The 16,611-nt window shown below is 35.5% G+C and overlaps 2 protein-coding genes and 1 long non-coding RNA gene across 3 annotated transcripts; 1 reads left to right on the top strand and 2 right to left on the bottom strand.

The window, feature by feature from the left end:
- Positions 1-453: 453 nt before the first annotated feature.
- LOC110758451 (putative RNA helicase SDE3) lies at positions 454-3,721 on the bottom strand. Its single transcript, XM_021960320.2, has 4 exons — positions 3,434-3,721; positions 2,309-3,269; positions 1,707-1,898; positions 454-1,622 (listed from the first exon to the last, which is right to left on the bottom strand). Exons 2-4 carry the CDS (start codon positions 3,254-3,256, stop codon positions 693-695), a joined length of 2,070 nt encoding a protein of 689 aa, XP_021816012.1. The 5' UTR covers positions 3,257-3,269; positions 3,434-3,721; the 3' UTR covers positions 454-692.
- Positions 3,722-4,368: 647 nt separating this feature from the next.
- On the top strand, positions 4,369-7,702 carry LOC110758329 (putative pentatricopeptide repeat-containing protein At3g25970). The gene is made up of 2 exons (XM_021960156.2): positions 4,369-7,060; positions 7,171-7,702. Exon 1 carries the CDS (start codon positions 4,588-4,590, stop codon positions 7,012-7,014), a length of 2,427 nt encoding a protein of 808 aa, XP_021815848.2. The 5' UTR covers positions 4,369-4,587; the 3' UTR covers positions 7,015-7,060; positions 7,171-7,702.
- Positions 7,703-8,932: 1,230 nt separating this feature from the next.
- Positions 8,933-12,449, bottom strand: LOC110758345 (uncharacterized). The gene is made up of 2 exons (XR_015835494.1): positions 11,842-12,449; positions 8,933-9,707 (listed from the first exon to the last, which is right to left on the bottom strand). It is a non-coding gene; the product is annotated as an uncharacterized LOC110758345 (long non-coding RNA).
- Between the last annotated feature and the right edge of the window lie 4,162 nt (positions 12,450-16,611).

Raw genomic sequence — 16,611 nt, 5'->3', positions numbered from 1 at the left:
CCGGGCCATGAAAAATGGTAATGTTTGTTCACATTTTGAAGATTTTGGTCGACTAATGCAGCAAAATGTAAATGGCACAGAACAATTGGCATGGTCTGTAGGAAGGAGTAAGGATATACATCATTAGTTGTTTTGCAACCTCTTTTTGTCCTTAATATTGCTGTTCTTGGCAACGAGTGATGAAGCAGAACTTGATGGTCCTCATCCCACTTCAGGTGTGAGCACTAAAAGAGCAGTAGCAAAAGCAAACGACCAATCAACAAGTACATGTAAGAAGTTGGGCACTGGTCGAACTAAGTGTTAGGAACCAACAACGCAAAGTTTGCACCTGAAAATCTTTATGCTCCTCTGCTATCAGCCAAATGTAAGTGATGCAATAAATCTGGTCATGGTTCTAATATGTTAAGAGACAAAATTGATTCAGATAGAAGAGGATCTGAACATGCAGGAGGATGAGGTAAGGTAGCCTAGGAGGGTGATTAATAATTTGACAAGAAAACAGTCACAAATAAAAACAATCACCACACTTTGCAGAAGGCTACTTTACAACAAAACAGTCACCCTAATATCTTTAGGTTGTGACTTATGAACCAAGAAATTTAAACAGCAATCAGTCAAATGTTTCGTGCAATTATGTAAAGGGTTATAAGCTTAATGCAAAAGCCTGTAGGTGTTGCTGAGTGTGGCTCTTGCTACTCGTCCAATTGTGTGATAAGCATTGGATTGAGGCTTCTGTATAGCCTTGACTTGAAAAGTCTCTCGAAGTATGAAATCTTCAGTCCCTTTTGCCTTGCCATGTCTGCTCGAACCCAACGTGAATTATCTCCTGGTTGACCAGTGACTATAACAGTAGTACTTTTTTCTGCAAAATTAGTTAAGGCCACTGCTGTTTCCGGCTCAATGGCAGATGAAGCATCCACCAGAAAAATATGACTAAAATGTCCAGAAGTTAGACCTTTATCATGTAGCCGAAAGCTACTCATGAGAGTCGAGAAAATCACCCTGAATTTTTTGAGCTTCTCAGTTGGAGGACAAGAGAAATAAGGGTCTTCGTAATGGCATGATGGGAGGATGTCATCAGGCACCTCATCTTTCTCACGGAATGCAGCGTTGGCTCGAAACATATCTGACTCTGGAATCACTTTCAACAAGCCTCTCATAATCCCATCACAACAGCGGTTACTAGGAGCACATATCAGAATCCTATTTTTGAGTGAGGTTTGACATAACTGGTGCACTGCTTCACAAACAACCGCTCCAGTTCTCGACGGCCTAAAAACGTTCCTTTCAACACAAAGCTGGCCAGCCACCAAGTAAGGTGGTGAGCCTTGAATGCTTAAAATATGACGAACAGCAGATAATTGGGTGGCGTCAAGTTTGTGACGGCCAGACGGCAGCGCTGGTGCAGTGGGAATGCTCGTACGGGATACACAATCGGGAAAGAGGAAGTTCTTAAACAAAGTATCCGATGCTGTTTGAACTGCTTGGTGAGCTCTTTTCAAACATACTCTATTGAATGAGAAGCTGACATCATATTTTTGGGTCGAATAATGATAATCATAAAATTCATCTTCAAATTCCACTAATACAAGATTGCTCCTAATAATGCGATGTATAATTCCCTGCATAACATGTAATAAGATAATTATAATGCAGATAGTTTTAAGAAATTGCTCAGCAAATGTTAATGAATGTTCTGAGTTTACCTGAAACTGCTCAGCATTTGTACCTGATGGCCGTACATAGACTAAGTCCCTTGACAAAAGGAATGGCCGATTTTCAGGAACAGAATCAATCATAAATTCTACGAAGGTTTTCTCTTCCTTGTCTAGATTTTTGTAAACTGCTGCTTTTTGCAACTTCAGTGTCACATTCTTCATATTGAAATGAGCCCATTTCTGGTTCAAATAACAGCAAAGGTTTTTTATTTCTTTCAAAGTAAGCATGAAAAATCATACAAAATTTAGAAAAGAAGAATGTTGTACCGCGGCATTCTACATTCCATCATTCATACCACAGCTCTTAAGATATTCTTTTTGTCTTTTTGGCATCAATATTTAGTTGCAAAGACATGTACATGAAACTCATATCATTTAAAAACAATAGCCAGTCACCAATTCAAATCTTTGTACAGAGAAAAATGATTACTAATATGAAATAAGCTATGTTTTGCTAATCCTTCAAAACTTAGAGAAATGCTTTACACACATATTTATATAAATGGTTTGATATCTGTCATAAATTTCTTCACTATCTTGTTAAGAAGAAAAGGCATTACAAATTACAAAAGGGCAAGATTCTTGCATACCTCATGGTAGAACTCTTCAGCGTATAACAGAGCAGCAAAGTAATCCTTATATGTCGTGGGAGACAGAGGCTGTTTAAGAACTTTTGGCACAATGTCATTCTTGATCAAATCTTTGAAATCCTCAGGAATCGTGAATATAGGTAATGAACCCTTTTCAACCGATACATAACTTTTCTTCCCCTTTTCATTTATTACATCTGAGGAGGCTGGGGATAGAACTTGCTTAAAGATTGGAGGGAGCGTAGCGGAAGACACAGGCAGTCCTGAGGATGGAGATGGTTTTGAAGATGTTGGAGGATTTGGTGATGATGAATGTGATTTTGATGAAGCCTGAGGTGGTTTAGAGGAGGATGTAGAGAGTTTAGGAGGAGATGGTCTAGATGAAGGTGTTTGGAGTTGAAGGGATGGTGAAGATGGACTAACAAGAGTGGATTGGGGCAGCTTAGATGAAGACGTTGGGGGTTTAGGCAATGCTGAACGCTGATCAACAGAAGAAGATTGTTGTAATTTAGATACAGATGTTGGGAATTCAAGAATAAATGGAGATGCATTGGAAGAAGATGGATTAACAAAAGCTGATTGAGGCAGCTTAGATGAAGATGTTGGGGGCTTAGGGAATGTTGAAGAAGAAGAAGAAGATGTTGGGAATTTAGGAGATGGAGAAGATGTACTGATATAAGAAGATTGCAGCGGTTTCGATGAAGATGTCGGAGGCTTAGGGGATGATGAAGATGAACTAAAGGGAGATTTGACTGGTAGAGATGGAGGTGATGGGGCTTTATAGTTATAGAAGGCTGGAGATTGATTAGTAGAAGTCAAGGGTGGCGAGCGGTTTCTATCAGAAATTTTAGAATCATAAGTTTGTCTGGGAATTTGATTATAATCATGATTCTCACGCTCATCTTCAATACAAAACAGGCATTTCAAAATTTCAAGAAAAATTGACATGGTGTCCCTCTTTCTGTGATCAAAACACACAAGTCAAGCAACCAAAGACAAAGATCATCTGAGTTAAAATGTTACATACAAATGAATCGAAAAGAGGAAGCAGAAGCTGAAGAAATGAAAAGCCAACATGAAAAAGGAAACACACAAAAAGAAAAAGAATAAAAATAAAGCACTCACCAGAGTCCCCTGCCTTGATGAGTGAGTGGTGTTGACGAACCAACGACTGGAGGTCTTTGCTATTAAGGAAGGAACATAGTACATGCACAGTCACACAGAGTCACAAAGGTTGAAGCTACTTTAGTCCTTTCGTTTTTCCTTTTCGGTTTTTTTTTGGGCCAAACAATTATTTGACATTGGTGAGATTCAAACTTTCCATTGAAAATTATAAACGATAGTTCCTCTACCAACTCTTGGTCTATCTTATATGTGTCAGCTGATCATGGTGATCAGTCTCTCTCATGTGGTAGACTTATCTTGTATTTTGTAGCTTGTGATTAGGGCTCTTTGTAAACAACTCTTTCATCTCATCCATTATTCTATATGACACAATTACTACTACACTAGCTTCTACTTTTTTCTTCTAGCTAAATAGTGAAGTCTAGCGGAAAGTCTTGAGTGAGACCGTCATCACCCGTCCAAGTCCTCCCAAAAGACGGGTGACGCGGTTCAACCACCTCACCCAAGACCTTGTCCAATTTAGGGCACCAAATTACACAACCGGTCCCACTCCTACCTTGTCTCTGGCCACATCAGCAAAAGGGACCCGCCCAGCTAAAGTGTTTTTCTCTATTAGTGGAGAGTGAATCCCCCCCCATCGAGTAAAGACTCAAACATTAACTCTTGAAGAAACAATTTAACATTAAAACAAAAGTCCCGCAGGGACATGATGAACCATGACACGCCAAATCATTACCCTAGAAATGGGTTTACATTTTATTAAGGATTCTAGGGTTTACATTTTATTAAGGATTTTTTTTTAAAGAAAAAAGTTTGGTAAATGTCTCAAATTCTCATTTTAGTACAATTGTCCCAATAGTTTCTAACAAAATTTGATTTTGCACATATTTGACACAATAAATTAATTTATGAGCTAAATGGTGACAGGGGAAAAAACCACAATATTAAACACTGTTTTACCATCAAAACAACAGAAATCAGATTCTCATGAAGAAAAAAAAGAGTATATTCTGAGCGATCGAACAATCGATCATACCCTAAACCCAGAGGCTGCTATTCAAAATCTGCAGCCTGCAATGCAATGGGCCAATGGCTAATCGTTATGGGATTCACTTTGAAGCTTTTCTTTTTCACCAGCCAAGGTCTCATGAAGAATGAGAAGCTTAGGTGGTGTAGGACTTACTCTTACTTCAAGGCTTAGAGGCTTTGTTCTTTCAACAACCAAACCCAGAGCCTTCCATGCAATCTCCAAAGACCAACTCCAACTCTACACTTCCAAATCCTGCTCTAATCTCTCGGTGGGTAAAGACCCAACTTCCATTGTCGCTGCTCTTTCCCTCTCTGAGACTTCAAAGTCATGTTTCCTTGGTACCCAAATCCATTCCCATATCATCAAGTTGGGATTTACTGATGACATTTTTTTGTTGAATAATTTGATCAAAATGTACTCAAAATGTGGGCTTGTGGGTGATGGATTTAGGGTGTTTGATAAAATGCTTGACAGAAACCTTGTCACTTGGACTTTGATGATCTCGGCTGCCGTCCAAGATGGTCAATTTGAATGGGGCTTGGAGATTTATTTGGGATTAATAAGAAGTGGGTTGAGGCCGAATGAATTCACTGTTGGCAGTGTTCTCAAGGGGTGTGCAGAGTGTGCTAGTACCAAAGCATATGAATTTGGCATGAGTGTTCATTGTTTTGCTTTGAAAGTTGGGATTGAACAGAGCTTCTATGTGGGCGGTTCTGTTTTGAACATGTATGCTAAGTTGGAGGATATTGAATCGGCTAAAGGGGTGTTTGAGTCTATGTCCAATCTTGATACTGCTGGTTGGAATACTATGATTGGAGGGTATGCGCAATGCGGCTATGGCCTCGAAGCCTTGAAGGTTCTATCTTTGATGGTATGGAGAGGGATAAGCATGGACCAGTTCACCTTTGTTAATGCTCTTAAGGGGTGCTCTGTTATGGGAAATTTGGATTTTGGGAAGCAACTTCATGGATTGATCATCCAGAGTGAGATGGAATTTAGTACTTCGGTAGTGAATGCTCTTTCTGATATGTACTCTAGAAATGGTAAGAAGGATGCGGCTTTGAAAGTTTTCAATAGGATACAAGCAAAAGATGTTATATCGTGGAACACCGCGTTCGGTGTCTTCTCTGAAGACAATAATACAAGAGAAATTGGAAAGTTAGTCCATGAGTTCATGCTAGCAAACATGAAACCTAACCATGTCACTTTCTCAATCTTGTTTAGACAATGTGGGGAGCTACTTGATCTGAACCTTGGGCTTCAGTTTTACTCTCTTGCATTACAATTTGGATTCTGGAATGAAGCTAATGTTAGAAGCTCAATAATCAATATGTTTTCTAGATGTGGGGCTATGGACATGGCACGCTTGTTTTTTGACAGCCTACTTGACAAAAACTTAACTTCTTGGAACGAGTTGATTTCTGGGTATAATTCAAATCATTGTTATACAGAAGCCAGGAAGATTTTTTGTGATTTATGGGACTTGGGTGTTGAAGCGAGTGAAGTTACCTTCTCCAGCATATTGGAAACTTGCTATAAAGATGAACACCAAGAAATGATTAGACAAATTCATGGTGCTATTGTCAAGTCTGGCTTCTCTTTCCATGGATATGTTTGTAGCTTCTTAATTAAGTGCTATGTTAAAGTTGGACTACTGGATGATTCCTTTGAGTTTTTCAATGGGTTTGAGACATTAGATGTGGAATCTTGGGGGACTATGATATCTGCTCTAGTGCATCAGGGACATCTCTTCGAAGCTATCAAATTTCTCAAGTCTCTGAGAGAAGCTGGTGGGAAACCTGATGAGTTTATTTTGGGCAGCATTCTAAATAGTTGTGCTGATAATGCAGGCTATCATTTAACTAAATCTGTTCATTCTGTTGTCATCAAAATGGGATTTCACTCACAAGTATTTGTTGTGAGTGCAGTTATAGATGCTTATGCAAAATGTGGGGACATTGGAAGTGCACGGATGACCTTTAGCCAGTCATTTAGATCTGGTGATGTAGTTATATATAATGCCATGATCATGGCTTGTGCTCATCATGGTCTGGACAAGGAAGCTATGGGTTTCTTTGAGAAAATGAAGTTGGCTCGTATAAAGCCCAGCCAGGCCACATATGTGTCAGTTATAGCAGCTTGTGCTCATGTGGGTCAAGTTGATCTAGGTCGTTTGTTGTTTGAATCAATTAACTCAGATTCTAAGATGGAACCAATATCTGAGGATATTTATGGTTGCATGGTTGATATGCTTTCGCGAAGTGGATACCTCAAAGATGCTAGACAAATGATTGAAGGAATGCCTTATTCTCCTTGGCCTGCTATACTGAGGTCCTTGCTTAGTGGTTGTCGGATACATGGGAACATAGAGTTGGGAGAATGGACTGCTAAGAAGTTGGTTCAGTTGGTTCCAGAAAATGATGTACCTTATGTACTACTGTCAAAGGTTTACTCTGAAGGGGGTAGTTGGGAAGATGCTACAAAGATAAGGAGGGAAATGATAGAAAGAGGTGTACTGAAAAATACAGGATGTAGTTGGATCGAGGTATAGCAAAAACTTAATTTGACAGAAAAATGGAACTGTGTCATGAGAAATGGTAAGTCAGTTCAGCTTTTGAAGATTTTCGTCAACTAATGCAGCACAATGTAAATGGCAATACTACAATTAGCATTACAACCTCGTCTCTCTATGCCCTTAATGTTGCAGTTTAATTTGCCACAAGAGTTGATGGTCCGAATACCAGACAACAAGTCTCTGGCAAGGGTCCTTATCCCACTTCAGGTCTAGGCAATAAAAGAGTAGTAGCAAAAGGAAAAGACCAACCACAAAATACATGTAAGAAGTCGGTGACTGGTCGAACTAAGTTAACAGGGGGTACCAACAACGCAAGGTGTGCAACTGCAAATCCTTATGCTCCACTGCTATCAGCCAAATGTTACTGATGCAATCAATCAGGCCACGGTTCTAATCAGTTTCCACCACATGAAGTAAACTTGGCGAATCATGAAACTGATGTGTAAAGGATTTACTAATAGTTCCTCAAGATGGCAATGAATTATGAAGACGAAGATGTTTTGCTAGTTGTGAGAGACTGATGTACATGGCAAACCAAGAACTAAATACATTGTATGCTTGATATTGGCATGTATGCTTGGTATTAGCTTGTATGCTTGATATTGGCATGTATGCTTGGTATTGGCTTGTACGCTTGATAAAGAAAATTTCTTTTTCTTTTGCACGGCGTGATTTTGCTTGAGTTGATATTTTGTGTGGATTGATTGTTGTATTAATAATTGGCACAAATTAATGAGCTAATCATCCAATTATAAATACCCGCAAGTGTACGAATCTATTGAGATATAGATTTGTAAGTACGAGATAAATCCAACGAGGAACTGTAGGCTTATACAAAGTTCTAATTTGAGTACATAAAGAATACTTATTTAACACAACACAAATGTAAAATACAAATTGGAAACTAGGAATAAGTAAAGAAAAGTAAAAGAAAAGAAACAAAACAAGAAATCAAAGATAAACACAAACATGAATTTCTATAACTCCTTTCCAGTTTTGACATCTGTCCCGTTTTTTACTTGTAACTTTCCAACCAGTTATCCAAATTTTACGTTCTTTATATGGTTGAATTCAGCACAAAAAAATGAAGAACTCTACGTGGACCAAATGTCAAACAGAAGTAAGCAGAATTCAGTGGAAAGAACACTCAAAATTTCAAACACACACACACACACACACAAAATGGGGGGAGGGGGGTTTGATTCAATTGACCTAATTATAATGCTTAAATGTAACCGAACTCTAATTTAACAAGACCGAAAAAAATGAATATCAAAATGTGGCTTACAATGATGAGAAACACTAGGGTTTCGTAATCCACCCTAAACAATCCTGTTCAAACACACACACACACACACACACACACATGGCGGTTTTGATTCAAGTGATCTAATTCTCTAATGCTTGAATGTAACCAAATGCTAATTTAACAAGCCTAAGAAGAGTGATTATCAAAATGTGACTTAAGATGTGACAAACACTAAGGTTTTCGGAATCCACCCTAAACAATCCAACTAATGTTCATAGACACTCAAGTAATGATCTCTAAATGTGTTGATAAAGATGTTCGCAATCAAGACCGAGTCTAGTGACTCAAGATGCATTGATTCTCTCTAGTATAAGTAAAGTGCGGGTTTAATGCTACAATACTCGTGCTTTCCATATAATCAATATAAGTGTTCTTAGTACTTCAATTTAACCATATGAAAAACCCATTAAGTTTGAAGAGAATATGAACATCACAAGAACCATAATAGTATGATGTTTACATTAGACATTCAAGAAACCAATTCACATGGATGATTCTTACTTCATCTATTTGTTGCTTATGAAAACATGAAGATGCATATAATCCCAAAAATCTCAAGAAGCATGCTTTCAAAGGTGATCAATCAAAGAAAAACATACATCAAAGATAGATTATTTTAGTGAATGGGAATTCATCAATAACATCTAGAAATTCATAAACTCAAGCATCAAAACAATAGAGTAATCATGTTTAGGGCTTCAACCTAAGCCCTATCTATGGATTTTAGCTCCTCATGTTCATGGTAAACATAACTTCAAATAAAACTAGAAAGAAGTTACAGATTTTGTGAAGGTGATGGAAGCACAAGGTCTTCAATGGTGGAGCGACTTCTTCTCCTCTTTGGTAGCCTCTTTCATGCTTGGCTGCACCTTTGCTCTCCTCCCTCTCTCCAATCTCAGAAATTGCAAGTGTAGAGAAAATGACTCCAATCATTCAATGAATGAGCTGATGCTCCTTCCCTTTGCTCCTTCTCTCTCTTCCTTTCCATCTCACACAACATTATTAAACTCATTCTTTCCTTCATGTCATGATGAGATTTGGTTTTAAAATTCATTAAAAGGCTTCCTTTTGTCTTAGCAAATCCCACTTCATCATTCTTAGCAAATCCCACTTCATCAAGGTAGGTTATTGTTACCAAAAGATATGGTAATAAGTAGAATAAGATGACATCAAGTGGACGTAAAACTGGCACAAAACAAATTTCTCTAGGGTCAAATATTGGATCGGTTGGATAGGCTATACTTGTTTAATGGAGCTCAAATTCGGATATGTTGTAATAACATCCATTGGCACAAGTTTCATGAAGAGCTTTACTGCATCTGAGCACCGGAAGATGATCATCAATGGTTAAGAACTTGACCTACAAAAATGAGCAAAAACAAAAATTATATCAAATAATGCATTTTTAGCTCACTTTCATTCTAACCAAGGTAAAATCTATAAAAACACAAAAAGAAGTAAAAAGCTTAAAAAATGTCAAGAATTAACTCAAAATATTGGGTGAATGACATGATAAATCATGTATAAAAATGAACCCAACATAAACCCTGGGTACTGTTCATCAGTACATAAGTCATATTTTGGAAGCTCGGATCAGAAAACTTCCTTGATGAAAGTTGTTCACCTACTCGAGTAATATAGCCTTTAAAAATTTGAGAATTTTTTGAATTTTTTGGATACCTCAAACTTGATCTGCAACTTCTGTGTTCATCCATGGCTGATGAGTTTCTGCAGATTCAGTTTCTGCACTTGTTTTTAATATCTACTACTCGGATTATTGTACTTGCTTCACGAAATCTGCTTGAAATTGTGAATTTGAGGATCATCCAACCACTGTAGTGTTCTCTACCTTCATTTTTCTAAAGTGTGTTCATGGATTGATGTTGAGGCCTTTGCTGCATGCTTGAATTACTTTGTACTCTCAACAATTGTGGCTTATGAACTGAATTTTGAGGTTGAGCTTCTAATTTAGGGTTTTAGCTTGGTAATAAACAAAGCTCATACAAACTCACTTGGGTAATGCATGCCAAGTGTTTGTCAAAATAGATTGTGGGCTGTTCTTTATACTTTCGAAATATTTATCTTTGAATATGAGTTGGAGCTTTTGACACATGAAACTAAACTTCCCGATGGTTGTGTTGGAAATGGTTTTGTATCATTTGAAGCAAAAATAAATTTTTGGTGCAAATTCAAAGTAAGGGCTAAGCTGCTGGAATTGTGCACTTTCTGCTGCATGGCATGTTTCGGGAATCTGTTTGACATACTTCCCTAACTCTAAATGCGATGCAATTTTGGGAAAATGAAGCTTGATATGTCTAGTTCTAATCTGGAAAGTTTGGGTTTTGTTGGTTGTAAACTTGATTTTTAGTGATTTTTCAAAGGTGGGATGTTCCAGCTAAAATGGTTGGAAAGCTTGTGTTTGTTTTTGCTTGGCATGTTGCTTTGACTATTGAGAATTGAGCATTTCATTTCTCTTGGCATTGAGTGCCTGATCTTGGTATTGCTATGGGTATTGCTAGAGCATGATCTTGAGCAATATCGTTGTGATAGCGTGATTTTGAGTGATATTGTCGCGAGAGCATGAGTTTTCCAATACGGCTCAATTTGCTTGAAATGCCTGAATTGCTTGGATTGCTTGAATAAAGTGTAATTTCTTAGCATGAAGTTTGGGTTAGTGGATCATCTTTGAATTCCTTACCAAAGCCTAGAAGTATATTTGATTGCCCCAAGCTATGAAGTTGGGCAAGCTGAAGCTTTCTAACCATTCTAGCTAGAACATCCCACCTTTAGAAAATCACTAGAAATTAGGTTTACAACCAAAAAATCTCAAACTTTCCAAGTTATAATTAGACATATCAAGCTTCATTTTTCCAAATTTCGTTGCATTTAGAGCTAGGGAAGCAAGCCAAACATATTCCCGAAACAAGTCATGCAGCAAAAACTGGACAATTCCAGCAGCTTAAACCCTTACTTTGAAATTACACCAAAAATTCATTTTTGCTTCAAATGGCACAAGACTAGTTCCAACGTACCCATCGAGAAGTCTACTTTTATGTGTCGAAAGCTCTAGTTCATATTCAAAGGAAATATTTCGAAAGTTCAGAGAACATCCCACAAGATACTTTGAGATATTCTCACAAACACTTAGAATGCATTACTTAAGTAAGCTTGTGTGAGCTTTGTCTATCACCAAGTTAAAACCCTAAATCAGAAGTTCAACCTCAGGATTCAATGTCTAGCTCACAAATTTTGGGAAATACAGAGTTACTCAAGCATTCAAGCATAGAAAACAAGCATGCAACAAAGGAATCAACATCAATTGATGAACATGCTTCAGAAAAATAAAGGCAGAGAATACTACAATGGTTGGATGATCCTAAATTATAGATATGTTATAAACAACACAATTTCGAGCAACTTTCATGAAGTAAGAATAATCATCCAAGCATCAGAAATTAAAAACAAGTGTAGACACCGAACCTGGAGAAACTCACCAGCCATGGATGAACACAGAAGTTTCAGACCAAGTTTTGAGGCAACAGAAAAATTCAAAAAAATCTCAAAATTTTATAGGCTTTAGTTCTCGAGCAGATGAATAACTTTCATGAAAGAAGTTTTCTTATCTGAGCTTCCAAAATATGACTTCTGGATTGATTAACAGTCCACGGGTTTGGGTCTTGAAGAAGAAGAAGAAAGAGGAGAGAGAAGAACAAAGAAGAAAGTGAGAAAGAGAAGTGAATGAGAGAAATGCAGCCAGCCCACACACGCAGAAAGACAAAACGGTGGGGAGCAACCCACTTGAAAGCATCCGATGCAAATTTAAAAAAAATTTAACAAAAAAAAATGAGGAAACAGAATTTTGCCTATGTGCCAAACAAGCCCCAGAATTAATACAACAAGATATCTGCAAAGCAAACTCAGTGGCGCTATTGTGAATTCAAGCAAAGTAAGTGGGGGCTATTGTGAATTCAAGCAAACTCAGTAGCATAATCATAAATTCAGATAAGATGGGGAAAGCAATTATTTGCGATATGAGGCAATTTCTGCAAAACACCAAAAATGGAATTTGGGAAAATCAACAATCAACAACAATGATGTAGAAGTAGGGCTATTAATGGGTCGGATCTTGATCCGACCAAATCCGATACAATTAATAGGAGATGGATCTAGTGATAGGATCCAATTATCTGATTATGTGCAAAATCCGTTAAGTTAACGGGACGGATTTGGATCTAGCTTAATCTAATCCGATAATAATCCAATCCGATTTTATATAATTAAATTAAATTATTGTTTATTAGAAATGTTGCCAACAACATAAAACTAAGGGCAGTTCTAGCAACAAGGGCTGGGGGGGAGCTGCTGGGGCCCACGAAACCAGGCCAGCCCTCAGGCAAGATGAGCCCTAGTTTAAGCACGGGTTTGCTGACGTCAGCAACAACAACAAAAATTAATCGAAAAAATTCTTTAAAAAATAAAAAAAAATTCAAATTTTTTATAAAATAAATACTTAGTCATAGTTTCACTTCCCATACCAAAAATCTATACAAATTTCTCTCCTCATATCTCATGTGAATAGTTGTTGCCATGACAATTGGTGGAAACACCACAACCTTTTGCAAGGGCAGCCACTATTCACATGAATAATAGCTGCCCTAGCCCCCCTTGTCATGGCAAAGGGTTCACTGCTGGAAGTGCTCTAAGGGAGCTCTATTCTCTTCCACGGGAATCCAGCCACTTTTTACTCTCTCTCTCTTCCCCTTTTTGTTTTTTATTTTCATTGGGCTTGTTGCTTCTCTCTCTCTTTTCTATTATTTCCCTTCTCTTTTTCCTTGGTCTTGTTGCTTCCTTTCACACGTGAATCACTCTCTCTTTTCCCTCTCTCTTCTTAGGATTCTTCTTAACCCTAACAACACTAACACACTTCATTTCGATCCTTTACTCCTGCAAATCCTTATGCTCCTCTGCTATCAGCCAAATGTCACTGATGCAATCAATCAGGCCACGGTTCTAATCAGTTTCCACAACATGAAGTAAACTTGGCGATTCATGTAACTGATGTGAAAAGGATTTACTAATGGTTCCTCAAGATGGCGATGAATTATGAAGATGAAGATGTTTTGCTAGTTGTGAGAGATTGATGTACACCACAAACCAAGAACTAAATACATTCAAGAGAAGATATACTGTCAGTCAAGAGTTTGCAATGTAATCATAGACAGTGGTGGCAAACTGAATCTAAGAATTGCAATTTGAAATTAGATAATGCATGGCGTTATGGCTGTTAATCTAAGAAAATTGCAGAGTAAAGAAGATGGCTTTAGTACTGCGGCGGGTAGACTGGAAGAGAAGGAGAAATGGTGCGGCTCATGGAGGTATTCTCTTTCTTTTCTTTTTTTTTTCCAAACTGACTGGGTTAAAGAAATACTAAATAGATATGTGATGAGTAGAGCAGAATTGTGTGTTCTAATTGCATATATAATCTGTGCCAATGACATTAAGTTTAAACTCAATTTCAAAATGTAATAACTTGTGACAGCAAATACAACGCTTTACTGCATTGGATCCAGTGGCGAACTCACAAGACATCAAAACATCAAAAATCATAATGTCTATATTGTCTATTCATTACTATATATATAAGACAATAGCCGCTCTTGGCCTCAGGGGAAGTTTAATTAAGACACCCAAACTAAAATAAGTAAATTTTTTTTTGCACAGAAGAATTTAAATTAAAAAGGATAATATATTAATTAAATTAAAGAAGTTGGCAAAAAAACAAAAGTAAAGAAACTAATTTTATATTTTTTACAAAAAAAATTATAAAAAAAAAAAACATAAACACTTCTCCTGACGAAATTTCGTCGGCATACGTCTATACCGGCAAATATTTGTTGGATTAGGTTTCTCCCGACGAATGAATCTTTGCCGACGAAATTTCATTGGGAGAGGCCTTTAAAAAAAATTATATATATATATAAACTTAGGATGTTTAGGTTAATTAATTTTTTAAAATTTTACTTTTAGTAATTAAAAAATATATTTGACTGATTTAATTAGTTAAATTAGTAATTATATTTTAATTATTATTTATTTAGTGAATAATTAGTATTAAATATTTTAATTAACTTCATGAATTATGTTACTTAATAAATAGTAATTCAATTTTTCTTTTTCTTTTTTCCCTTTAATATTCACTAAGTAAATAACAACTAAAACATTATTACTAATCAAAGTAATTAAAAAAGAGAAATACATATTATGCTACTTAAAGGGTTTGTAAAATCGTATAGCCGTGCGGCTATACGTTTTAAAAAAAATTAAAAAACTGCGTATAGCCGTGCGGCTATACTATTTTTTTTTATATAAAAAAAGAGGACCCCAGTCATTAGGCGCCACCTGTCAAGAAAATTCTACTTTTCAAAAAAAATAAAAACACAGAGTATAGCCGCGCGGCGGTAATATTTTTTATAAAAAAACGAGGACCCTCCAGCAATTAGACGCCATGTGTCACTATACTATTTTTGAAAAAAAAATCGTAGTATAGCCGTACGGCTATACTGTTCTAAAAGGTCTATATATATATATATATATATAAGAGGACCCTCTAAGTTTCATTAGTTTATAATTTATAGATATTAATTTGCTAGTTTCAACATATCCAAAGTAGATATTAATAAGTCACTATATAATATTTTAGTATAATTTTTATAACATATATTATTCGTATTCAACAATATGTGAGAATTATTTGTATAATACGTGAACTTTGTGTGAATTACTGAAAATTTTGTAAAAAATATGTGTATTAAGCATTAAAAATACGTATGTACATGTATAATACTACTATTGTACGTTTGCTTTTTAAAAAAGAATAGACGTGTATAGAATACAAATGTATTATTGAAAAATACGTACGTACATATATATATTCTTGAGCTCTGGGGAAGTTTAATTAAGACACCCAAATGAAAATAAGTAATTTTTTTGTTTTGTTTTTGCACAAAAGAATTTAAATTAAAAAGGATAAGATATTAATTAAATTAAAGAAGTTGGCGAAAAAACAAAAGTAAAGAAACTAATTTTATATTTTTTAAAACAATTGAATAAAAATAACATAAACAATTCTCCCGACGAAATTTCGTCAGCATAGGTCTATGCCAGCAAATATTTGCCGGATTAGGTTTCTCCCGACAAAAGAACCTTTTTAGACGAAATTTCATCGGGAGAGATCTTTTAATATATATATATATATATATATATATATATATATATAAACTTAGGATGTTTAGGTTAATTAATTTTTTTAAATTTTACTTGTAGTAATTAAATAATATATTTGACTGATTTAATTAGTTAAATTAGTAATTATATTTTAATTATTATTTATTTGTTGAATAATTAGTATTAAATATTTTAATTAACTTCATGAATTATATTTCTTAATAAATAGTAATTCAATTTTTCTTTTTCTTTTTTTCCTTTAATATTCACTAAGTAAATAATAACTAAAACATAATTACTAATCAAAGTAATTAAAAAAGAGAAATACATATTATGCTACTTAAAGGGTTTGTAAAATAGTATTTTCGTGCGGATATACTGTTTTTCAAAAAAATAAAAAAACTTAGTATAGCCGTGCGGCTGTACTATTTTTATACATAAGAAAAAGAGGACCCAGTCATTAGGCGCCACGCATGAAGACAATTCTGCTTTTTTTAAAAAATTAAAAACACAGAGTACAGCCGATCGACTGTACTGATTTTGTTTTAAATTTTTTTAAAAAGGACCCTCCAGCGATTAGACGCCACGTGTCACTATACTATTTTTGAAAAAAAAATTGTAGTATAGCCGCACAGCTATAATATTCTAAAATGTCTATATAGACTATTTAATATATAAATTTTTCTTTTAAAAAAACAAGACCCTCCAAGTTTCATTAGTTTGTACTTTATAGATATTAATTTGCTAGTTTCAACATATCCAAAGCAGATATTAATAAGCCACTATATAATATTTTAGTATAATTTTTATAACATGTATTATTCTTATTCAATAATATGTGAGAATTATTTGTATAATACGTGAACTTTGTGTGTCTTACTGAAAATTTTGTAAAAAATATGTGTATTAAGCATTAGAAATATGTACGTACATGTACAATACGACTACTGTACATTTGCTTTTTAAAAAATAATAGACGTGTATAGAATACAAATTTATTATTGAAAAATACGTACGTACATATATATATTTATCTATAT

Source organism: Prunus avium, chromosome 1 (assembly GCF_965620075.1).
Source record: "Prunus avium chromosome 1, drPruAviu1.hap1.1, whole genome shotgun sequence".
Taxonomy (NCBI): Eukaryota; Viridiplantae; Streptophyta; class Magnoliopsida; order Rosales; family Rosaceae; genus Prunus; species Prunus avium.
This window is presented reverse-complemented; position numbering and strand designations above follow the sequence as displayed.

What these genes read in the sequence shown, in the direction of transcription:
- LOC110758329 (XM_021960156.2), top strand. Translation starts at nt 4,588, where the DNA reads ATGAGAAGCTTAGGTGGTGTAGGACTTACTCTTACTTCAAGGCTTAGA.
- LOC110758451 (XM_021960320.2), bottom strand. Translation starts at nt 3,256, where the DNA reads ATGTCAATTTTTCTTGAAATTTTGAAATGCCTGTTTTGTATTGAAGAT. An exon ending in CTGAAGAGTTCTACCATGAG is followed by an intron (nt 1,899 to 2,308) that starts GTATGCAAGAAT and finishes TATTTGAACCAG; the next exon opens with AAATGGGCTCATTTCAATAT. An exon ending in CAAATGCTGAGCAGTTTCAG is followed by an intron (nt 1,623 to 1,706) that starts GTAAACTCAGAA and finishes CATGTTATGCAG; the next exon opens with GGAATTATACATCGCATTAT.